The 24442-nt window shown below is 58.2% G+C and overlaps 3 protein-coding genes across 3 annotated transcripts; all 3 read left to right on the forward strand.

Moving 5' to 3' along the window:
* The first annotated feature begins 857 nt into the window (after nt 1–857).
* Nucleotides 858–4246, forward strand: SNX12 (sorting nexin 12). The gene is made up of 4 exons (XM_082061626.1): nt 858–1082; nt 2843–2938; nt 3127–3251; nt 3706–4246. The coding sequence occupies exons 1-4, from the start codon at nt 918–920 to the stop codon at nt 3806–3808; spliced, it is 489 nt and encodes a 162-aa protein (XP_081917752.1). The 5' UTR covers nt 858–917; the 3' UTR covers nt 3809–4246.
* Nucleotides 4247–5641: 1395 nt separating this feature from the next.
* On the forward strand, nt 5642–8458 carry LOC309444041 (uncharacterized protein). The gene is made up of 8 exons (XM_082061551.1): nt 5642–6185; nt 6262–6375; nt 6707–6832; nt 6921–7007; nt 7462–7562; nt 7830–7902; nt 8120–8191; nt 8356–8458. The coding sequence occupies exons 1-8, from the start codon at nt 5861–5863 to the stop codon at nt 8409–8411; spliced, it is 954 nt and encodes a 317-aa protein (XP_081917677.1). The 5' UTR covers nt 5642–5860; the 3' UTR covers nt 8412–8458.
* Nucleotides 8459–13421: 4963 nt separating this feature from the next.
* SLC7A3 (solute carrier family 7 member 3) lies at nt 13422–21423 on the forward strand. The gene is made up of 12 exons (XM_082061550.1): nt 13422–13599; nt 15578–15986; nt 16194–16352; nt 16436–16598; nt 16700–16812; nt 18210–18432; nt 18607–18746; nt 18827–18929; nt 19101–19312; nt 19919–20085; nt 20359–20467; nt 20578–21423. Exons 2-12 carry the CDS (start codon nt 15617–15619, stop codon nt 20709–20711), a joined length of 1893 nt encoding a protein of 630 aa, XP_081917676.1. The 5' UTR covers nt 13422–13599; nt 15578–15616; the 3' UTR covers nt 20712–21423.
* Nucleotides 21424–24442: the final 3019 nt, after the last annotated feature.

Raw genomic sequence — 24442 nt, forward strand, 5'->3', positions numbered from 1 at the left:
ACCAGGGAGCAGCGCCGCGGCCTGCGCCTGCGCGCGCGGGACACGCCGGGAGCGGTAGTCCCGACGGGGGGGCAGCGGGCGGCTCTGCCCGGCCAATGGACTACAACACCCAGCATCCTCCGCGCCGGAGGGGCGTGGCGGGGCGTGGCTCCGACGGGTGAGCGTGGCAAGCGGTGCGTCAGCGCGACTACAGCTCCCAGCGGGCACCCTGGCGGCCGCGCTTACATAACCGGCCCCGTTACCGCTCACTGCCCTGGAGGGCGCTGGGCCCGCGCCGAGAACCCCGCGGGAGGAGCCGCTCCTCCGCCCGTGCCCTAGCGCGTCTGCGGCTCTCTGGGGTGTTTGGCCCGGGAGTGCTGCTTCGCCCGTCACGTCACGGATGAGAGCCCGCTTCCGGGACACGCTCCGGCGCAAGGCGTGACGGGCCCGCGCCCTGTCCCGGTCCGTTTATCAGGACGGAGCAGTCAAGTTCCGGGCCCCTGGCACGCCCCGCATCATACAGCGGCGGGGGCCGAGCCCGCCCAGGACGCTGTATTGCTTAGACTCTACGTTCGTTTTTCGGCGGCGCGGCCGGTTTTCAGGCCAAGCACCCAGCGCAGCCAACTCGAAGTGGGGTTCTGTGCCGCCCCGCGGGGATCCCGGCTGCGGCAGCCTGGGAGGCGCGGGGCGGCGGCGAGAGCGAACCCGGTGTGCAGGTTCCGGGGCAATGCCATGCCTTGCCCCGCACCCTGAATACCTGCTCCACTTATGCAGGCGGCGGCGCAGGCGTGCGCGGGCGGGGCGGTGGCTGGGGAGCCCCGAACCCTGGATACCCGCCGTGTTATGCATGCGGCGGCCGGGCGACGCCGCGTCGTGCGCGGGCGGGGCCGGGCGGGCTGCGGCAGCGGACCGGGCGGGGCGGCGGCGGCGGCACCACCATGTCGGAGGCGGCGGTGGCGGACACCCGGCGCTTGAACGCGAAGCCGCAAGACCTGACGGACGCGTACGGGCCGCCCAGCAACTTCCTCGAGATCGACATCTTCAACCCACAGACTGTGGGCATGGGCCGCGCCAGATACACCAGCTACGAGCTCCGCATGCGGGTGCGGCCCCCGTGGGGCGGGCGGGGGGCGCAGGCCTCAGGGCCCGCTGCGGGCCGCGGAGCCCTGTGCGGGCCCAGGAGTGGCTGGGCTGCCCGCTGACCGGGGGTGTGGCCGCGAGGGGCGGCAGCACTTGGTGCGCGATGCCGGGGGTGTCAGGGGATGGCCGGGGTGGTCCTGTCGGGACGGGAAGCGGCGCTGTCTTCACAAGGAGCTCGGCCAGGGAGGCCCCGAGCAGCCCGGGCGGAGCTCCTGAGGCTTGTGTGCGGCGGTGGGTGCTGAGGAGGTGGGCCCTAGGCCTGCAAGTCAGGCAGTGCCGGGCTGGGGCTGACAGCTGGCCTGCGACTTTCTGGTGGGCCGGGGCTCAAGGTCGGAGCACTCGCGGCTGGTGGGTTTGCCAGGGCCCTTCGGCACCCAGCGAGGACTGGTATGCACAAGGACAAGGAGGGTACTGCCTCAGCAGGCTTCTGTTCTCTCTCTACAGCTCCAGCTGGCAGTTGGGCACCATTGGGTGGTTGCTGAGCAAGGCACAAGTGCATGCAGCTGGTTATCTCAAGCAGGGCAGGAACGCTAGCTAGCAGTATCTTGGGACCTGATCACAGTGCAGTCTGGCTACTGCTTCTGGGTCAACTTGATCAATTTACAAAGAGCCTGTGACACAGGACTGCCTGAAGCAGGCTGAGCACTTCTTACAGAGTTCTTTTTACTGGGCCTTAACTGAGCTGAACTGGGGACCTCTTCACAGCTCTCTATCTGATAGCTGAAGGAAGGAAAATTGAGCTTCCTCTGAAACTAACTACCTTTAGTGTATGTTACTGTGCTGATGTCAACTTCTGTTCATAGTATGATTTAACTGTTAAGTCTCTACTGCTTTTCAGAGTAATTGGATGTTTGCTTTTCTTCTGTTCTGATGCTTGGTTTCCATCAGCCTGCCAAAGGGTGCCTGGCAGGTGGCAATGAGAACCTCTTTAGTCCCACCAAAACTAGCTCTTGTGGAGATGCTTTGAAAGCAGGTGGTTTTATTTTGCAGACCTCATAAGAATATAGTTACACATGTTTCAGCAATACCTGTGTAGATCTGGGTGCTCCTTGTCAGAAGGTTTTGCTGTCTTAATTCCTTGAATATTTCAGGCTGTGTTCACAGGGTAAAGGTGAAGTTACTGTACCTGTCAGCTTTTAGACTCTAGTGACAGGGGAGAAGGGTGGGGAATTACTGCACATTCCTCCAGTGACACAAGCCAGATATGAAAAAGCTGCTCGCCTGTGTAGGGTAGGCGATCTCTCCTGAAAGAAGATTGTAGCACGAGATCTGGCCTTGAACAGTTGCTGGAACAACATTTCCTTCCGTAGTTCTTCCATGGAAACACCAGTGTCAGGTCAGAGGTTCTTTTGCTCTGCAGGCTGCTGTTGAGCTCTCTTGTAAATCGCTCCAAAATGGAGTGAACTCAGGGAAAAAAATAATCAGCCTTCTCTGTATTGTGTGCCGGGTTCCAGCATGTGCCCTTGGGAGGGGGTGTGATCCTGAAATAGTCACTTGAGGGGGAGGGAATGGCTGACTCTAAGTAGCCTGGTAAGTGCTTGCTTGATTCTGAAGGGCTTCAGTGCTTGTGCTCTGTCCTGAATAAAGAGGCTGGGTGTTCTCGTGATGCCTCCTTTTCGGGAGGGCTTGATTTTCTAAACGCAGCTTTGGGTTTTAATTACATCTCGAAATACTGTCTGGATTCCAAAGCAACCTGCAAATGAACTACTTCTCTTCATTACAGACAAACCTCCCAATCTTCAAATTGAAGGAGTCGTGTGTGAGGAGACGATACAGTGACTTTGAATGGCTGAAAAATGAGCTGGAACGAGACAGTAAGGTGAGGCCTGGCTCAGAAGTACCAGGACACGTGGGAACAGTTTGGGCTGTGATCTTGAGCTGTCCAGAAGAGAGGCTGTAGGGCTATAGGGCAGCTCTTGGGGCTTGATCTCTGTCCATGTAATGGGGCTGGAGATGAGTATCAAACAGCAAAGGGCACCTGCTGACAGGGTGATTCTGTGCTTTCAGATTGTAGTGCCACCGCTGCCTGGAAAAGCTTTGAAACGACAGCTTCCCTTCCGAGGAGACGAAGGCATTTTTGAGGAGTCCTTCATTGAAGAGCGGAGACAGGGACTAGAACAGTTTATTAACAAGTAAGCTTGATGTCCTGGGTTGGCTGTGTGCTGCCTTTCTGGCTACTGCCAGTGGAAGAGGGCTGGCTGGGAAGAAGTCTTGATCTGCTGCACACAGGTGCCATGCTAAAGGATGAAGTGATTCTGAAGCAAATCCTGCCTTGGGTGTGGGTTGTTTTCAGTGCTCTCATCTGAGAGTGAAGCAAATATTAGCAGAAACCAACTGGCAGGGTAGCGTTGGCTCAGGGTGCTCGTGTCCTGCTGCAGGGCATGGTGTGGGAGGGAACACCCTGTGTTCAAGCACCTCTTGCTGTCCCTGTTGCACACCAATCCGGTGGCCTTGGCCTGAGCCTGGTGTGCTTGGAGCTGGCTGCCTGTTAGCAAGGAAGTCTGCATTCCTCGCTCCCTACAGAGGGCGGAGGTGCGGGGGTCTCGGTGGTGGCTGTACTAACCTCCATGTCTGATTTTCTTCCAGAATTGCTGGACACCCACTGGCACAGAATGAGCGCTGCTTACATATGTTCCTGCAAGAGGAGACTATTGATAGGAATTACGTCCCAGGAAAAGTGCGCCAGTAGGAGCACCTGGCACTGTCTTCCTCCATTCCACCCTCCCTCCTGCAAAAATGACATTTATTTTTACACTAAATCTGTCTTCTCTGAACCAGCTTTTCCTCTCTCGAACCTCCCAGTTTGTTCAGTATTTTCCTCTTTTGTAACTGGCAGCAGCTTGTTCTACTGCTCTGGTCTTGGCCTAAAGGTATGAAGATTTATGCAAGTGAGCATGTTGTCCTGCACCTAGAGGCAGATGTGAATAGGTGTGGAGCAGGAACTTGCTTGTGGTGTTGTGTAGGAGCTGCCTCTGTCCCTGTACAGGAAGGTATGAGCTGACCTTCACTCCCCTGTCCGTGCAGCCCCAAGCATCTCTGCAGGAGACTCTGAAGAATAGCAGTTGTCATGTTGGTCAGTGATCGCATCAGGTATTAGAGTTTTAGTAAAGCTTATCCAAAACAGTGAGTAGGTGCCTGGGTGTGTTGGTCTTCTGTCCACCCCATTCACCCTGCATGAAACCCCCATTCTTCACTGTCTGGAAGTGCTGAGACCCAAGCCTACTCTGACCCCGCACTCAGCCTCCTGCATTAGAGACCCGTTTGGTGTATTCCTGTTAATCCCCCTCCTTTCTAACATGCTGCTGGCAGCTCGAGGGGTTTCCATGACGTGTGCTCTCATGATGCTCTGCTTGGGCAGTTTGGCATGTGGAAGCTGGGATAGCCTGGGCTGTAGCAGTACTGAGATGCCTTGGCCCAGGGTTTAGAAAACGCCACAGCTTGCTCTGTTGCGGGCTGGCGTGGTGGTGTTTCCAGTGGCACCCTGCTCAGCTGAGCTGTGGTGACCTTATCCTGTGCTCCAGCTGCAGTGGGGAGGAGGTGGGTCTGCCTGAGGAGGAGCAGGAGAGGGCTAGTGGGGGCTGTTGTCGTGTGCGGCCCTGACAGCTGCCACAGGAGGAGCCCAGCGGTGGGGCCTGGGCTTAGGCCATCTCTCCAGAAAGGGATGGCAGAAAATGGCTGGTCAGTCCTGGGTTAGATGTTTGCTTATGAAGCAGGAGAAGTAATAATGTTTTTTTATGTGTTCTCCCCTGTTCTGCAGTCAGCTAGGCAGTTACTTGTGTGGAAGTGAGGACACGAGACTGGTCAGGGAAGCATTCAGAGCTTGAGGGGAACCATGAGGCTGTGACTTGCTGCAGCCGAACTGTCCTTTGGAGGCTCCTCCAGCTGCCACAGCTGCAATGAGTGAGGTTGGCCTCAGCCTGGGGGTCTCCTCAGGTCAAGGCTGACTGGTTTATAAGCGTTTGGTCACTTTGTGGCAGCACATTTGAGCCTTTCTTGGAGCGTAGGCCTGCAGTGACTGCCCTCCTGTTCCTGCCAAGCATGTTCCCCAAGGTCCCTGTCGTGTCTCCTGGGTTTTCTGGTGAGGAACTGGCACTGCTGGGCAGTAGGTGGCTCTTGGGGAGGAGGAGAATTTGCTGAAACTGGGAGGGAACTGCTCCTGGGGCCAGCTCAGCGTGGGAAGGGCTGCGGGGCAGCACAGAGGCTGGTGCCAGTGGAGGTGGCCACGGTTCAGCCCCCGTCCCCCCGCTCGGGGCAGCCCCTTTCCTGCTGCCTGTCCTGCCGTGGGGCTGCCATCCACCCAGCTGTCTCCACCCTGTCCAGTGTAACGTCCAGGTTCCGTTCACATTAAACCACTGTGAAGCCAACTCTCTGCCTCGTCCTGGGGGCTGTGGGGGGGGGTGGGGGGGGAGTGGTGCTGGGGCGGCAGCAGCATTTAGAAGCGGTGGGGCGGGAGCAGTAAGAGTCGCCGGCGACCCCCGGCTCGCCGGCCGGTCCCGACCTGCTGTGTCACGTCGGCAGCCCCCTGGCCATGTCCTACCAGAGCATCTTCGAGGACCAGTGCCGCACCATCGTCAGCCTCCTGCTCGGTGTCACCGCTGCGGCCTCACCCTCCCCGGGACCGGCGGCAGCTCCCTGTAGCTCGACCCCACCGGGCCCACCACCTCCGCGCCACTGCACGCCTCACCACCGCTCTGTGAATGGGCCCCGGACAGCGCCAGGCCCGCTGCCCGCCTGAACACAGATGCTGGTGAGGCCACCGCCCCCGGGCCCGGCCTGTGGGGACCCCTGGGCTCTCCTGCCGCCTGCTGCCGACAGCTGCCACGGCCCAGTGCGGCCCCGCTCCCGCCTCCCACGGACCCCATGCTGTAAAGCAGCCCAATGCAGCACCGCACAGCCCCCCTGCGGCGGGCCGGGCCCTGTGGGGCGCCCCTGCATCCCTGCCCGGTCCCTGGGCCGCGGTGGTGGCCAGCTGACCGTGTCCCGGGCACAGGCTCCTCTGGCTCTGCAGCTCCCCAAGGTCAGCAAGAGGCTCAGTGCTTCGGGAACAAGGATCTCCCAGTCCCGAGGTGAGTCGGGTCGCTGAAGGGAGCCCCAGTGCAGCGACTGCTTCCGCGGTGCTGCAAAACCCTCTCTCTTCCCCAGGTACCAAGCTGACGCTGGCTGCCAAGTCCAGTCTGCAGCATCCCAGTGGGGCTTCACAGCTGGCACAACCTTCCGCTGCTCCCAAACCCGCCCCCCGGGACACAGGGATGAAAAGTAATTCTGCACCTGCCAGTTGCCTCACGTAAAGCGGGGAAGCTTGGGGGGACTGATGGTGCAGCGAGGAGGGAGAAAGGGGAGGCCTGGGCTGCAGCATGGGACAGGGAGCGGGCAGGTCGGAGCCCAAGAAAAGCGCTGGTGCTCTAAGCACTGTCCAGCCTCCTGCCAGACAGGAGTTGGCTTGCAGCCCTCACCCTGTGGTCTTGTGGGGTCACAGGGGGGCTGGTGCCCATAGGCCTGGGATGGGTAGCCTGGCTGGGCCCTGGGCTGTCCTAGGTGTAGCTGCTTTGGGGTAGCAGCCTCTGTACCTCATGTTTGTCCACTATAGCTGCTGGCAAGGTTGTGGGTTGCAGACAGCCCTCCCAGAGGTTCTCTTCAAGGATTCCTCTTCTGGCTTCTCGTTCCCGACTGCCGTCACTGGGAAAAGTGCCTTCCCACAAGCGCTTTTGCTCTGGTAAGGGTGTATCTGGGCAGAAGTCCCTGAGGCTCCGGTGTTGTGGAAGGGGGAGCTGCTGCTGCAGCTTTTGATGTCTCTGCTGCAGGGTCAAGGCTGATCTCTGGAAAAGGACAGGAGGGGGCAGTGTGTGCTCAGGCTCAGAGGAAGGACAGTGAAACACAGACTGGAAATGGTAGGCAAAGTCCATTTCTCTTGACAGGCACTCAGGAAAGAGCCTGAATAAATCTGGTGCTCTAGACTCCATAGTACAGGGACTGGCCCTGGCCAGCATATGTTGCTGTCAGGGCACTCTCTGAGCTGTATGGAGGTATGGTCCCAGGCAGGGGTGGGGAGCTGGAGTTTGCTCCCCTGTAGAGGGGAGCCCCTCTGGAGCTTTCCTGGCTCCTGACTGCCAAAGGCATGCTGAAAACCAAGTGTCCTGTGAGTGTACCACAGCGAGCAGAGTGTATGTTTCTCCATTGGGCTCTGGTGGATTCTTACCTTGTATCAGCGAGAGTGTGGGGAAACATGGGCAGCTGCCTCTGAGCCCTGCAGAGGATGAGGAGGCTGTCTCTGCCCTGCTGGCCCGTTTGAAGAGAGGCTGGGGGTGACAGTTATATTTCTAGTGGCAATGCTTGTCTTCACAGGTAGGGTTGACCAGACGTGGGAGTGTGTGGAGCTGTCTTTTTTTAGTGAGTTGGTTCCTGCCCTGACTCCAGGGTGTGGAGATGCAGTGGCTGCTGAGCAGGTAAGAGCCAGCTGTGTCCTGACACCACAGGGTGTTCAGACGGTAGCTTGGGCCAGCTGTGCCAGACGTGGGAGGTGATGGGGCTTGGGGCTGCCAATTTCTGGTCTGGCACCTGAATTGCTTCAGCTTTTCCCTGGGTTTTACACAACACCTTGTGCATTTGCTGCAGGTCAAATTTTTACCACCTTTCCAGTGCTTAGGGAACCACAGGCTCACTGTTTGGGGGTGACCACCCCCTGCATCACACTCACACCCTGTCCTTGCCAGTCTGCAGGTGATCAGCTGTCCCAAGAGCTAAAGCGTGTAAGGAATGAGCTGGAGCGAGTGAAGGGCGAGCTTGGTACGTGGGGCTGGTTGTTTTAGGAGGCTGTGGTACACCTGCAATCTAGATGACACCCCCTGCACTTGTACCTGGAGCCCAGTGTCTGCAGCTCCATGGGGATGGGGCTGGTGTCTTGTCTGGGGACAGAGCAGGATCCCAGCCTCTGCGCCAGAGGGTCTGGGGATGAGGTGTTCAGGATGGGCTGAGCAGACACCTACTTGCCTCCTGCCTGCAGCTAAGAAGACCGCTGAGTGTGAAGCATATCGCCAGACGATCTCCTCCTTGCAGGCTCAGCTCACAGCAGCAGGTATGTTCCCTCAGCCCTGGGTGGGCTGCATGAATGCTCCGGTGATCCCTTGCCAGTGTAACTGCGGGCTGCCGGGTGGAAGGGACACAGCTCATGGCCTTCCCTGTGGGGAAGGTGATGAGTGCCACGAGCAGCAATGCTTTGATGCTGCCATTGCTCCCCAGGAATCTGTCCAGAAGGCGCAGCAGTGGAGGAGAGTGGTGACTTGGGGAGTGACTGACAGCTAGCACGCGGGAACACTCATAGCAGCCACTTCACAGAATCACAGAATGTCACTTGTCTGTTGTATTTGTGGCACTCTTGAGTTCATGGGTTTTTCACTCCTTCTGTTTAAAATAAAGGTGTCTTTTTGCAGTGGTGTTTGCTGTCTGCTGGGGCAGGGCCAGTGCCTGATGCTGCCTGCTGCTCTCCAAAGGGCTGGGCAGAAAGGGCAGGGCTGTGTCCAGCTGTGGCTGGTTCTGCTCAGCTGGAAACTTGAGGTCTGCTGTGTGGAGAAGGTGGGTGCTTGGGGGATGGAGGCACAGCATGGCTCTGGGGAAGCCTTTTTGGACAAACCTGGTGCTTCCAGGCAAGATGCTTGGATGTGTGGGTGGTGGCAGGCAGTTGTATGGGCAGGTTTCTGCCTTAAACTACCTTCACACTGGATGTGAGAAGAGCCAGTGCTGGCAGATGGCACATCGGGCTTCTACAGCCGTTAGCTGTTACTTACCATTTTATTAGCTGGCAGCTTGTGTCAGTGTCTAGGTGGTGGGGAAGCAGCACTTGGGACCTAGTTCCTCACTGTTCCTGCCTGTCAGCACAGGAAGCTCTGTCCTGCTGCCTTCTCTCCAGCAAGCTGACACAGACACCTTGTCGTGCTGCCTCGTGTCTGGGTGAGGATTTGGAGAGTCCCACTGTTGGGCGCTGGCAGCCCTCAAGGCTGGGCCAGGAAGGATGACCTCCTCCCGCTCCCCTGTGCTCTTGGTGGTGTTTCTGGCCACCCTGGTGTGCCGCAGGCAGCCCACACCCCTTCCTGCAGTGGCTGCCATTGCCTGTGCACAGGGGTGGCTGTGTGGGGACACTTATTCTGCTGTCTCCCACCCCTGCTTGGCACTCAGTCGCCGAGGTGAGCAGCTGCGGTGTCGGTACCATCTGCAGTTTTCAAGAAGGGTGATTACAGGCCTGTCAGTCTCGCTTCAGGGCCTGTTAAAATTATGGAGAAGGTTATTCTGGGGGTTATTGAAAAGCACTTGAGAGACAGTACAGTCACTAGTCATAGCCAGCACAGATTCACAAAGGGAAAGTCCAAATTAACCAACCTAATTTCCTTTTTTGACAAGATCACCTGTCCAGTTGACCATGGGAAGCCAGTAGATGTGGTGGGTTTGGATTTTAGCAAAGCTTTTGATGCTGCCTCTCACAGTATCCTTCTGGATAAACTGTCCAGTGTGGGGGACTATGGTGGGACCGTGGATTCACTGACGGAGGGCATGGAAACAGAAATTAGCCTTAAAGATATTAAGGCCTACCTGTGAGAAAGATGAGAGTAAAGGAGTATCTGGAGTTATTAAGGTGTACTTGTGAGAGAGAAGGGAGTAGAAGAGTAACATTGATGACAGCAAAATTAGCCCATGAGATGTTACTACTGTAACTTGTAACCAAGAGTGAAGAGACACACGAATTGGTAAAACTGTATAAAAATGCACTTGTGACAATAAATCGCATCTACTACTTTCAGCCTGGAAGATCTTGGTCTATGTTGTTTGTCCGTCTCAACCGCGACAGTCCAGCACTCCACTAGAAAAGTCCATAATGTCCTGGGCAAACAACTGGCTGACGGGTCAGGCCCAAAAGCTTATGGTAAATGAGGTTACAACAGGCTGGTGGCCACTCAGCAGTGGGGTTCTCAGGGCCTAATTTTAGCGCTAGTGCTCTTCAATGTTTTAATAAATGATCTGGGTGCAGGAATCTCAGGTACATTATGTAAGTTTGCTGATGATACTAAACTAGGAGAGGTATGGAGTCCCTTGAAGGTAGAGAGTCAGAGATCTGCATCAACCTGTATGACGATGGTTTTTACTACTCACAGATTGCTGGATGAGCCCAAATTAAGTTTCACATCAGTTATTTAGCTTAAGTAAATGTGTACTAAATAGAATGAATCACCTAGAATTATAAGGTTGCTGAATTATAAGGTCTGCTGAATTTTCTGAAATCTTAAAGTATTTGCTGTGAAGTTCTCATATTTACCAAACTTCCATCTACTTCATGTAAACAGAAGCTGCTACACTGAACATCTGTGAGATAGGGCCTGTTTTGCACTTTGCTGTCGTTCAGACAAAACAACACCTTCAAGGCTATGAACTATAAACTATATCTACAGCTAAACAAAAGAAAGGCCCATGTGAGATCAGTAAAAAATAAGTGAGAAATGTGAAAAAGTGAGAAGCAAGAAGACCACAGCCTCAAACATCGCTATTGAACTAAATAATGGTGTGAGGGACAGATGGATAGTCTATAAGGATACAAAAATCCAGAGATTTCTATGTGTGGGGGGAACCTCTGCAAAGGCACCCAGCTCAAGCCAAGCCTCCTGCTATACTACTCCATTAAATAATTTATTTCTATGAACTCTCATGCTGAGCGTTTGCTTTGAGAGACCTGGTATCCAGACTTCGGAGCAACCTGACACTGGGCCTGTGGAGAGGATGGGAACAGGCTGAGATGACTTTGAAATCCTAGCCAAGCGATATAATGAATTGGATGTGCACATATAACCCTTTGGCCATAAATACATATAATCCTGTACATGTTTTCCCTTACCCTCTATGTCTCTTAGACTTAAACGGTTGATTAAGTCTGAGGCTAAGTTTGGATCCCACAACACCCAGGCTCCTCTCTGAGAAGTTTAGAAAGCAAGGGGGTCTGTTATGAACCTGGTGCCTGAACAGGAGGGCCTTCCTGTACCCTTGTGCATCTCCTGTCCCCATATAAATCCCATGTAAGTCACATATCACTAGAGGGACATGAGACTACTATAGCGTGTCCAGAAGAGGGCGACCAAGACGGTGAAATGCTTTGAAGGCAAGACAGGAGGTCGCTCGGTTTGCTCAGTTTGGAGAAGGCTGAAGGGTGACCTCGTCACAGTCCACAGCTTTCTCACAGGGGTGCAGTGGAGGGAGAACTGCTGATCTTCTCTCTCTGGTGACCAGAGATAGGACACAAGGCAACTAAATGAAGCTGTGTCAGGGGAAGTTCAGATGGGACAGTAGGAAAAAGTTCTTCACTGAAAGGGCAGTTGGTCGCTGGAACAGGCTCCCCAGGGAAGTGGTCACAGCACCAAGCCTGTCAGAGTTCAAGGAGCATCTGGATGATGTACTTAGTTTAGTTTTAGGTAGTTCTGTGAGGAGCAGGGAGTTGGACTTGATGATCCTTATGGATCCCTTCCAACTTGAGATATTCTGTGATTCTATGCTCCTGTCATGGAGGGTGATGGGGTTCCAAGGGCTGAATTTGATCTGCTTCTGCAGGGCTTTTGGCCCTCTCCCTAGGCTGGAGCCACTTCCTACTCTCCTTGGTGCTGGCTGTTTGCGCCCTGCCACTGTTTGCCTTCCTGCTGCTCCTGTTGGGACGTGTGCTTGGCTCGCTCCATGCCTCTGCCTGCTCCCAGCCCTTGGCCTATGCTGCTGGATCAGGGCCCTGAACTGGGTGGAGGGGAGAGCTGTAGTCTGGGGGGTGAGGATGTGGCACTGCCACATTGGATGTGGAGCTGCATGTGAGGTCTGGGAGCTGGAGCCATGTTTGGTGCCCCGGTGCTGCTCCCTGCCCGAAACTTCCTCCCAACATCTGCTGTCGCAAGATAGTTTCTGGGAATAGGCGAGTCTTGGTGTCATTCCCCCCTCACGACTCTGCGTACTCAGCATCTGCTTGGCTAGGCTGGGGTGTCCCCTTATGGAGCCCTGATGTGCCCATGGTGCTGCTGGTCCTCCCCGAGAGCACCTTCAGCGATGGCGACACCCGCGGTGCTGCAGGCAGCGGGGTTTTGGCTCAGCAGGTCCCTGCCTGATACAGGCAGCCCAAGAAGCAGCAGGAAGCGCCCACACACGAACAGCCACGCTGCGGGGGATTTCTAGATCTTGATCTCGGGCTCACTTCCTTAGTGGGGAGTGCACAGCCAGGAAGGGGAGGAGGCGTGGTGAACCACGGTTCATTCATCTTCAGGGCTGAGAGCGGGACGAGAGCCTGCGTCACTGCCTGGCAGTTGCGCTCACAGGATGCTGCGCGATTTCCCTCACTTTGAGGCCATTTTGCTGAGCGGAGACTTTTTGTCTCCCTGGCCCTCATGTGTCCACCCCCGGGGAAGGCGGGGTGGGCAGCGTGTAGAGCCCTGCCCAGTGCTCCTGCCTGCTCTGCTGCCAACGCTGGAAGCCTGTTGCCTCTGCATCCTCGGCAGCAGCGCTGAAGCAGAGTCTTGCCCGCGATGCCAGGGAGGGGCTGACTCACCTCCCAGCATCGCTGCCTGTTTGAGTGGGTGCTCACGCCATGTGAACGCTGGGTTGCATCAGAAGCCAGTTTTCCGTGTGGCTGGTCCCAGCCTGCCTGCTGGAGGGAAGGCTGCCGGCTGCCGCCTCGCTGCTGGCTGCCAGCCTGAACAGTCCCCAAGACTGGTGTTTCTCATCACTTAGAGCTGCCTGTTGCTCCCGCAGCAGAGTTGAGGAGGCTGTAGCGGAGCAGTGCGGGCGCTGGCCGGGACCCCCTCCCTGCGGAGCACATGGGGATCGGGGCAGAGCCCCCTTCGCCTCGGGCTGAGCTCCGGCCACACTCCCTGCGGCAGGGCTGGGCTCCCCACTGCGCCCCAGCCCTCGCCTCGCTCCCAGCCCCGGAGGGGGAAGGCCGGGCCAGGCTCTGCCCCCTCCTGGCACATCTAGGTTCGGCGGACCCTCCGCCGACCTCTCCGTGGCTGATGCCGCCGGCCGTACGGTCCCCTGCCCTGGACTCGGCATTGCAGCCCACAGCAGTCCCACACCCAGGGGCCGAGCCGCGTCTGACCCGCCCCGCCCCCGCCCCGGTTCTATTTATGACATATCTATATACTATATATATATATACACTTTTTTTTGTTTGTTTGTTTAAAATCTGTGCTCTGACGGGTCTCAGTGCGTGGAACTGGGCACGGGCAGGGCCGAGAAGGGACAGACTTTCTGAGACTGCGGGGCGGGTTTGCGGGGCGGCCACCCCGGGGGCGGGGGTGAGCGTGTAAACGGGGCGGCTCGGGGGGGTGCGCGCGGGCAAGGGGCGGGCGGAGACGTTACGCTCTCCAACCCTTTCACCGGCAGAGGCGGCGGCGCCAGTCGCGAGGCGAGTGGAGCGGAACGGGGCCGCACCGGAGCAAGCCGAGCCGTACCGAATCGAACCGAACCGAACCACCGGTGAGTCGCGGCGGGCGCCGCCGCCGGGCCAGGCGGGTCCTGGTGCAACGGCTGCCGCGCTTGCATCAGCCGCCGCCCGCACGTGGAGTCGGTACGGGCGGCAGTCGGGTCCTGCCGCGGCATCCCGCTCCCGTCCCGCCATCTCCGGGGCAGCGCCGGGCTCCTCGGCGGGACGGAGCGCGGCTGGCAGCCCCCGGGATCAGAGATGCCCCCACGGGGGTTGGGACGAGGCTCTTGAGCGGGGGCTGGCGGGCCCCGGCACTTGTTGGCGGCGTGCGGGTGGGCAGCGGCATGTGGGTGGGCAACGGGATCCGGGTGGGCAGCGGGATGCGGGTGGGCAGCGGGATGCGGGTGGGCAGCGGGATGCGGCAGACAGCGAGAGGGTCCTGCCGGCGGGAGCTGTCGCCCGACACGTTGCATCTCCTCCTCTGCGCGCTCTCCATCGCCAGCATGACAGCGTGGCTTTTTGTGAGTCACCTCCCCGGCCATGAGCCGAGCCTCCCTGGAACCAGCCGACCCGGCTGAGCAGCTTGCCCTAGACCAGCTCTGACGGGAGCTGCTGGGGGTCTCGGTGCATAACGTGCTCCTTTCACAGGGCACGGCGAGTCCCAGCACAGCAGGGCCTGCCGGCGTTAGGAAGGGGAGGCTCTCCCACATCTTCCTGCTTGGTTGCTGTTCGCGCTTTTTTTCTCCGCCGCTGCTCTGTTTCTACTGCCAACCCCAAGCAGAGCTCACATTGAGCCTCAGAAACCCTCGGAGCAATCGAGCAGAACTGGAGAAGGCAGCCAGAGCCGTGCAGGCAGTGGCTGGGGGGTGTGCCAGTGCTGGGGCACTTGTTGTTCCCCTGAAACCTGGCCCAGAGGCTGCCCTGAGCTGGGAGAGCAACTTGGGCCAAGGCTGAATGTGCCACGTACCAGCTCAGGAGGAGGTTTTTCCAGAAACGGGATGGTTTGCTGGTTATAAGGAAGCTGGTGGCTGCCACTGCAACTCTGGTAATCCCCTTCAGTGGAAAAGGGTCACAGACTCATCCTCGTGTGTACTTTACGCTGATCCATACAGCACAATGGTGCTGCCCCGGGCACTTGTCTGGAGTGTGTTTCATTTCCCAACAAAGGGAGCAGCCTGTGGGGAGAAGGGGCTGGTGGACAAGTGGTCCAGTGCTGGGCACAAGGCGCCAGCTGCAGATCTGAGCATTGGGAAGCTGCTTACCTTGTGGCTCCACTCAGCCTGCGCAGGCTGCCTGCTCTACAGAGTGCTCATCTTCCAGAGGTTTTTGGGGATGAACGGCTGCTGTGAACAAAGGGAGTGGGGGTGTTGCACATTTAGGGCGATTGCAGCCTGCGGAGCTGCTCATCAAGGACTGCCAGCACGCAAGGGATGTGTACTGGGGTCCTGCGCTGTGCATCTGGCCATACATCCCTGCTGAGGGTGTAGTGCAGATGCTGGGAGCAAAGGAGGAATGGCAATGTCCCAGTAAGTCAGCCCAGACTGCCAAATCCTCTGCTGGAGGAATGCTTTGTCTCACTGCCATCCCTGTTGCACATGCCCACGCATAAGGCCTGAGGGATGCTCCAGCAGTCAAGTTTGGACTGAGGGATCTCCAGGCTGCCAAATCAGTGTGGAGTTGCTGGGAGACAGTGGGCAAGCTCTGGGACATGCCCGGCAGCCCTGTGGTGGAGACCACACAGGGCTTGTGCAATAAGCCTGTTTCCCACTGTGGACTTGCTGGGTTTCTCCCTCGCCTTGCTCTCCTGGTGCAGAGGCTGTGCAGGTATGGTGTGCGCAGCCCCATGGTGCTTTGAGGCAAGCTGTTGTGGTCTCTGCCCCACCAGTGTGGTGGGGGCTTGGTGCTGACGGGTCAACCAGGAGCAGGCGCACAGCTCCTGTGGGCATCACTGCCTGCCCTGGTCCCTGCAGTGTGGGTTCTGCTGCCTGCAGGGCACTGAGCTTCACGCTCCTCTGGTCCCTTCTCTTGCAGGGGTTTTGAGCCGCTGAGCACCACCCACGAGAGGACAAGATGTTCGGGGGAAAAATGACCAGTGTTGGGAAGAAGCTGATCCGCCGGCGCATGGTGGATCTGAGCTCTGAGGACACTCATTTTGCTCGCTGCCTCTCCACACTGGACCTCATAGCCCTGGGGGTGGGCAGCACATTGGGGGCTGGTGTGTACGTGCTGGCTGGGGAGGTGGCCAAGGACATGGCTGGTCCCTCCATCGTTCTCTGCTTCCTGGTGGCTGCTCTCTCGTCGGTACTGGCTGGACTCTGCTACGCAGAGTTTGGGGCACGTGTCCCCAAGACTGGCTCTGCCTACCTCTACAGCTACGTCACCGTTGGTGAGATCTGGGCTTTCACAACTGGCTGGAATCTCATCCTCTCCTATGTGATAGGTACGGGGCCAGGCAGGGTGATGGCATATGTGCCCAGGCTCTTTCCAGCATGGCACTGGCAGTGTGGGGGGGCTCATGGGGGCAGCGTGTGGTGCTGCGGGAGCTAAGTGTGGGGTGGGATCAGCAGGGAGGTGGGTGCTGGGATGGGAGTGGCTGGTGCTGCTCTGCCCTGGGCTTGGACTGATGAATAGGTTTGTCATTGACCAGGTACAGCCAGCGTGGCTCGAGCCTGGAGCGCAGCATTCGACAACATCATCGGTAACCACATCTCCAACTTCTTCATGAACAAGACCACAGTGCACGTGCCAGGGGTTCTGGCTGAGTACCCAGACTTCTTTGCTGTGATATTGATTGCGCTGCTCACTGGTGAGTGTGTAGGAGAAGCTCTGTGGCACTGGTGGTGGCATGGGAGCCTGGAGAGTCCCCACTCACCCCTTCTGTCCCTGCAGCATTGTTGGCCTTTGGCGTTAGTGAATCCGCCCTCGTGAACAAAATCTTCACGGCAGTGAACCTAGTGGTGCTGGGCTTTGTCATCATCGCTGGCTTCGTGAAGGGAGACATCAAGAACTGGCAGCTCTCAGAGAAGGACTACATCAACCGCTCGGATGTCAGGTGAGGAAAGCAACCGTGCCAGACCAGGGTCCGTCACAGGGCTAGCACCAGCCCCGCTGCCCACGCACCCCATGGCAGCTGCTCTCTTCCCTCCTTTCCAGTAAAAAAGCCTTTGGCTCTGGTGGCTTTGTCCCCTTTGGACTGGAAGGGATTCTGACCGGTGCTGCCACCTGTTTCTACGCCTTCGTGGGCTTTGACTGCATCGCCACTACAGGTACCAAGTTGGGTGAGGGTGGTGCCGGCATTTCCGCAGCACAGCTGGCAGATGGCTGGGACCTGCTGGGGAGGATGCTCCGTGGCGTGGGAAACAGCCTGTCGCACCATCCCTGGGGGGCCTCCCCGTGGCAGCTCTGTCCCCAGCTGGGCCAGCACAAAAGGACTCCCAGCCTGCCCTGCCCCAGGAAAAGGGGCTCCCCACACTGCGCGGTGGGAGCGGGGCTGCACCCTGACTGTGCAGGGAGCTCCCAGGGCAGCAGGGAGCCTTTCCGCTGCTGAGTCGGGGCTGCAACAGCGCTGGGAATTGCTAGTGCCTCCTGGTTATTTCCCAGCTTCAAGCAACATTTTTCTAAATGACTGAGTTCGTGCAGAACCGCCGCTCTCCGGAGCGCAGGAAGCCCTCTTAATTTCCTCTCATTCCTCCAGGAATCTACTTAGTGGGTGGCTGGTACAGGCTGTTCTGCCTGACCTCCCTGCCTGTGCCTCCCTGCCTGTGCCTCCCCGCCCCCAGGAGCTGCCCGGCAGCTCCCTCCATCCCTCCTACGGTCCCAAGTCCCTTGCTGGGGAGCAGGAGAGCAGGGCTTTTGCAAAGGCTGGGGAGCAGAGGGCACAGTGCTGTGTTGCCCTGCCTGTGCAGACAGAGGGTCCACTTTCAGTAGGCTCTGGTGGGGACAGAGAGCTGGCATGGCTGGGGGGGCTGCAAGCCCAGCTGCCAGGCAGCCGCATGCCTGGAAGCGGGGGCTGTAGCCACGTGCTTCTGTTCTCAGCAGTCCTGAAGCCTCTGCCAGCACAGCAGGATGCTCGGGACCCCTCCTTTCCAACAGCCCCTGCCTGTGCTGCCGTGGAAGGTCCCTGCTGCAGCTCATCCCCCAGAGCCCGCTGCCCTGCTCTGTGGATGCTCTGGAGCCCTTAGTACAGGAAAGACATGGTTCTGTTGGAGCGAGTCCACAGGAGGCCACAAAAATGATCAGAGGGCTGGAACAGCTCTACTGTGAGGACAGCCTGGAGAAGAGAAGGCTCCAGGGAGAGCTTATTGTGGCTTTTCAGTACTTAAAAGGGACCAATAAGAAAGATGGACACAGACTTTTTAGAAGGGCATGTTGCGACAGGAGAAGGGGTGATGGTTTTAGACTAAAAGAGGGGAGATTCAGGCCAGATGTGAGGAAGAAATTTTTTACAATGAGGTTGGTAAAACACTAGCACAGGTTGTCCAGAGGGGTGATAGATGCCTCATCCCCAGAAACATTTAAGACCAGGCTGGATGGGGCTCTGAGCAACCTGCTCTAGTTGAAGATGTCCCTGCTTATTGTAGGGGTGTTGAACTAGATGAGCTTTAAAGGTCCCATCCAACCCAAACTATTCTATGATTCTATGCTGCCTCTTGTCTCCACACAGGGGAGGAAGCCAGGAACCCGCAGCGCTCTATTCCCATTGGCATCATTGTGTCCCTCCTCATCTGCTTTGTGGCTTATTTCGGGGTCTCTGCGGCCCTGACCCTCATGGTGCCCTACTTCCTCCTGAACAAGGAGAGTCCCCTGCCTGAGGCTTTCAAGGCAGTGGGCTGGGAGCCTGCCCGCTATGCCGTTGCCGTTGGATCGCTGTGCGCCCTCTCCACCAGGTAGGACTGTCTCTATCCCCGGTACCTCCTGGGGACCAGCAGCAGGAGTCCTGGCTGCGCTGGTGATTTGCCCTGTCCAGCTGCTCTCCTGCTCCCAGCACAGAGCTGGTCCTGACCCTGTCTGGGTGTGGACAGCTTGCCTGGCAGGCCCTGAGCCATCTCTCCCCATGGCAGCTTGCTGGGCTCCATGTTCCCCATGCCCCGTGTGATCTATGCCATGGCAGAGGACGGGCTGCTCTTCAAGTTCCTCTCCAACATCAACAGCCGCACAAAGACCCCTCTGTCAGCCACCGTTGCCTCGGGTCTCCTTGCGGGTAAGGCTGCCGGCTGCCACCTCACACTCAGCCCCACCGTGGTCTGGAGTCATTGTTCATGCTGTGTGTCCTCGTTGCAGCGGTGATGGCCTTCCTGTTTGACCTGAAGGACCTGGTGGACCTCATGTCAATTGGCACGCTGCTGGCCTACTCCCTGGTGGCGGTGTGTGTGCTCATCCTCCGGTGAGTGCCTTCTCTCGCGTGGCGGTGCATGGCGTGAGTATGCCGTGTGTCAGTCCTGGGGCTTGTGGCCACAGCTTTTTCCTGGGGGGACACAGCCTTGGGAAGCTGCCCACTGTCCCCTTGGGCTGGGAAGTTCCTCGGGCTCCGCTGCAGCTTGTTTCATCTGCTCAGGTACCAGTCCGGGCAGCTGAACTCCTCAAAGGCCATGGAAATGCTGGAGCTGAATGGGAATGAGGAGGAGAGGGTGATCATGAACCCCATTGTTACCGCTGCCAGTGCCCAGCAAAAAGAGACACTGTCTCTGGCAAAGCTCTTCAACCCACCTGGGGACATCCCCACCAGGATCTCAGGGCGCATTGTCTACGTCTGTGTCTCTGTTATCGGTGAGTGACTGGGAGCTGGTGGCCAATGTCTCCCCCAGCCAGGGGCCGGAGTGTTTTGGTGTGTCTCTGTAGAGCCAGGAAGGGATGGTAGGCATACTGGGTGGAGGAGAGCAGGCATCAGACCTGTTCTGCTCTGAGCAGGGTGCCAAGCGCAGGGCATGGCTCAAGTTTGGGATGCGTGGGGGCTGATGGAGGACATGGGTGCTAAGCCAGGCATGTGTGGATGGTCATGGGAGCTCCCTGTGACAAGCCTAGCCCAAGCTGGCCACCCAGTGAGGTTGGTCCCCAGGCCTAGAGAGTGCTGGGGCTTGGCCAGCAAGGTTTGATCTGCCCATCAATGGCTTCATTGTGCAGCCAGAGTGGGGAGGCTGAGCCAGTCCTGGGTAAGTGTCAGAGCTGGGTTCGAGCGCAGCTGAGTGCAGGCTCCCCTTGGCTTGCTGGGCTGTCGAGTTCCCCTGGCAAGGCACTTTCCTGAGGTGCTGGGATGGGTGTTGGAGCCACCATGTGACCAAGAGGAGTGGGTACCTCAGCCCAGCTGTTGGTGAGGCTTGGGGTCCCAAGGAGACCATGTGCCCTGCAGCCTCCTGACTGCCCCCTCCATTGCAGCTGCACTGATCACTGTCATCTGCGTGGTCCTGACCCTCAAGGTGACTGCGCTGAAGGATGCCAGCGTGGGCTGGATCACGGCTCTGGTGCTGCTCCTTGTGGCTCTGCTTATTCCCACCATCATCGTTTGGAGGCAGCCGCAGAGTGATGCACGGTTGAATTTCAAAGTGAGTGCAGCCCCCCCCAGCCTAGTGTCTGCACCCCCATGGGCCTCTGGCAGGGTCTGGGCCACTGCAGGGTCTGCCAGGACTCACTGCTGAGCAGTTACTGTCCAGGAAAGCCCAGGTTCCTGAGACACGGCTCTCTGAGGTGCAGTCCCCAGCAGAGAAGTGCCAAGATGCTCTCTGGGCTGTGGGAGCCCTCTCTGTGGCCAGGTGCATCCTCGAGCCTGGCTGTGTCCCTCAAGGTGCAGCTGACATGGCATCTCTTGTCCCTCTCAGGTACCTTTCCTCCCACTCCTGCCAATCTTCAGCATGTTTGTTAACATCCTGCTGATGGTACAGCTGAGTGCTGGCACCTGGGTGCGGTTTGCTATCTGGATGGCTGTGGGTAAGTGTCCTGCAGAGGGGAGCGTGGTACTCACAGGGTCTCCCCTGGGCGGCTGTTGCCCAGGGTGGCAGCTCACGGCTGTGCATTTCAGTGTGGAAACTGTCCTGCAGGTTTTATGATTTACTTTGGCTATGGGATTCGGAATAGCGTGGAAGGGAAAAATGCAGAGGAACCCTGTGCCACAGTAGAAAAGCCCCTGCACCACCCTGGAGGGGACCTTGGCCCCAGCACTGCTGCGATTTGAGCGACCGGGCACCGGCACTCCGTGGACCTCCGCCAGCATTCCCACTCGGGGACAAGGTCATGATCCACATGGTACATCCATCCCATCCCACAGGGAGCAAGTCCCAGGGTCAGGACACGGAGCCGGGCTATGCGCTGCCCTTTCCCCTCGCAGAGCAGTGGTCACGGAGACACGTCCCCAGGCTGGTTGGGAGCGCTGGTGGCCCGGGGCTGGTGTCTCATCCCCCAACCCTGCCAAGTGGCAGTGACGCCAGCATGGCCCTCCCATCATGGAAGATACTGTCAGAAATGCTGCTTTCCCTGCACACAAGAGTCCCCATGTGATGGTGCAGCTCTATTTGTTCCGTCTGTCCATGTGGCTGTGGTCACCACCTCCTCTTTGTGCTTTCCAGGCACCAGGTGTGTACATGGCAGCTATGACTGGAGCCTTGTGATGAGGCTTGTGTCTTGTTCTGGTACTGTCAGCATCCCAGTGCTCCTTGGCAGCACAGGGCTCAGCTGGCCAAAACCCAATTTGTGCCTGGGATTCGCATCCCACACTGAGCCCTTTGCTGTCCCGGCAACACTGCTTGGTGTGAGCATCTCACTTGGTTGTCTGTGAAGATGTTTGCAGTGTAACCACACCAGTGTCCAACCTCGTATGCTTTTGTATAGTTGGTATTTTAACATTGACTTTTATACTTATTAAACTAAATGTCTTTTAAGTGCTTGGCTCTGTTGGTCCTGCCGCATCTTGTGTTAATGCCCTGTGGTCACAGACCCCACGTGCTGCTGGGCCGGGTGCCAGGCTGGTGCCAGCGCAGAGCAGGGCTTGGCTGTGCTGGGTGAGCTCCCTGCCCTAAAACTGCCATCTGGAGCCACCAGCCCTCACACTGTCCCCAGGGACCGTGAGCCAGGAACCATGGAACAGGGCTCCAGGCCAGCTGTGGGCAGGACACCAGCCTGCCATGGCTCTGCCCTGCAGGAGCTGTGCTGCCTGGGACTGTGTCACCAGGTCTCAGGGCAGCAGCTCCAGTTAAGTACTTGGAAATACCTCCTTGAAGCTCCAGCAATGGCCTGTGGAAGAAGCGTGGCCAGGAGCTGGGCTGCATCCACATGAGAAGATGACGACTTCCCCGATTCTGGTCTGGTCTAAATCAGCCCTGACAGATTATTTTGCAAAATAAACTAATTTAGGGCAGATGGATCTTGCAGGGTTTTAGCATCTCTCTCTGTTTCCTGGCAGTGGAGCAGGGTCACTGCACGGTCAGTGGTGAGGTCGCCCACACCATCAGCTCTGCTTGGGCCCTGGGCTAGAGCTCAGCCCTGCCCCAGGACTGTGCCTGGGGGACGGTGCTGCAGCACCTGCTCTGGCCCCATGCCAGGCACTGCCTGTCCTGCTGCCCTGGGCCAGGGTGCCCTGCCAGAGCCTCCAGCTCCAGCCCTCAGGTGCAGCTGACTCTTGGTACTGGCTCCTTGCAGGTGCTTCCAGCTCTCCAGGTCATGCCAGTGGCTCGGTGTGCTGCACTGGGTCCCATCACCCTGCCTGGTGCGTATCTTCTGGCTGGGGGCAACACATGGGGCCCTGCTGAGCCCGCAGTGCCCCCAGCACCCATGCACCCAGGTTCAGGTGCTGTTGCCCAAGCCTAGCAGGCAATGGGGCAGTGATAATGGCTGCAGCTCTCACCCCCTGGCTTGGCACTGCTGCAGCCTCCCACGCCTTTCTTTGTGCACATGTCCCCATGCATGTGTGCATGTCCACACCCATGGCTGTGTGTGAGTCTGTTTGTGCCCATGGGCATGTCTGTGCCTGGCTCCAGGCCATCCCACTGAGCACTGATGTCCCATCCTGGGCACCCATTGGGACTGGCAGAGCTCTGGACATGGAGTGGGGTACTGGAAGCCCTGGGCAGCTCCCACTGGGACAGCCCAGCAGGGAAGCAGCCGTCTGGCAACCACCAGTCCGTGCCAGTGTGGTGGGCTGGTGCCATCCTGCCATGGGTGCAGGTGCTGGAGGGAGCACAGCAGCCCTGTCTACCCCTGTGCTGGTCACCCTATCCACCCCCGGGTCTCGTGCTGGGCACCCTATCCACCCCTGCGCCCTGTGCTGGGCACCCTATCCTTGGCTGCCTGCCCCAACCCTGGGACTGCATCCTTCCGCCATCTGCCTCCTTCTGCCCCACCCCAGCTGGCAGAGCTGCCAGGGATGGCACCGCATCCTCCACCAGGCAGTGCCTCTACCTTTCTCAGGCCCCACTGGCGTTATTGTACATCTCGGTGCATCAGTTGGTGGGTGAATAACACCCAGCCTCAGCCCCAGCATGTTGCTGGCACAAGGGAGCAGCCCGTGCTGCTGCTGCGCCAGCCTGCGTGTGGGCTGCTGAGATGCTGTGAGAGCAACCCGGGGCTCCATCGTGCAGAGAGCGGCCCGGATGGAAGCGTGTTGCTGGGTGAAGGCTGTCAGGTGCTGGGGGCTGCAGGGTGTGCTTTCCCGTCCTGTGCCAGTCTGGAAGGGGCCATTTTCAGGTTTGAGAAAATGCAGCAAAAAGCACATCCTGGCTTTGCCACTGAGGGGCCTGGTCCCCAGCCTTGCACGCAGCTGCTTGTCGTTTGCCTCATCAGCCAGGGAGTTTCCGCCCAAATTGACAGCACAGGCTGTGTTCTTGCCTGCCGCCCAGCCATGGGCCTCTCTGAGGCAGCTCCAGCCCTGGCAGAATGGCTGGCAGAGCCCTGGAGGGGGCCAAACAAGCTTGGAGCTGCTCCCCTGCCTGTGCCTCTGCTGCAGCATGGGTGCCAGACAGACTGGGCACAAGTGCGGGCAGCAGGGAGGGCTGGCTCCTGTTTCAGTGCTGTCTTGCTGGCTGTAGTGCTGTGGGGGCTGCTCAGACAGGCCCCTCTGGGGGCTACAGCCAGGGCTTGGTTTGTGGTTCCCCTCTTGTCATTCCACCTGGATTTAAAGGGGAGCTGGAGGGCTGTTGGCTCTGGCTGTGTTTGGCCCCAGCCATGCTGAGGGGCAGGCAGTTGGGGCAGCATGGCAGTGATGACATGCTCTGGCCGTGGGCCATACTGGGGATGCAGCACGGGTGGGTCAGGGAGTGCAGAGAGCTGGTCGGTCTCAGGCCCTCTCCCCACTTGGCTCCAGCCCATCCCCTGTGACTTTCATAACCCCACGCACTGCCGCGTGTCCGGTGCAGACCCCGGTTACCTTCAGGGAACAAAGGGCTTTCCCAGTGGAGGTGGGATCGGAGCAGCTCTCTCTGCACACCAGCTGCTTGCTGAGGAAGAGCCTTTGGGGAGGCTGCTGAGAGGAGCCTGTGTGCCTACACAGGCTTGGGACAGGATGGAGATGGAGGGCTGTGTCGCTGAGCGGCTGGAAGGAGAGCTGGCACTACCAAACCTGTCCCCTGCACTGCGCCCCTGCCAGAGCAAGGATGGCCCTGGCATGTGGATATAGCAGCAGACTAAATTTTAAATTGGGTACAATGATCTGTTTAGGAGCTAAAATAGGCTGGCTGGTCTGCACTGCCCTGTGACATCAAATACTTCAACCCAAGGAGTTAATGTGCATTTTTCTTCCCTGCAGCGCCAGCAGGCAGGTACTGTCAGATCCTCCTCCCCACAGGTGACCAGCTGGTGGAGTGGAGCTGTGGCAGCTGCTCAGTGGGATGCATCCATCAGCAGGGCTCTAGCCCTGGAATCTGGGGAATACACCCTGGGCTAGATGGGGTTACTGGTGCAACGGAGCAAACTCAT

Source organism: Streptopelia decaocto (assembly GCF_964273445.1).
Source record: "Streptopelia decaocto genome assembly, chromosome: 10".
Taxonomy (NCBI): Eukaryota; Metazoa; Chordata; class Aves; order Columbiformes; family Columbidae; genus Streptopelia; species Streptopelia decaocto.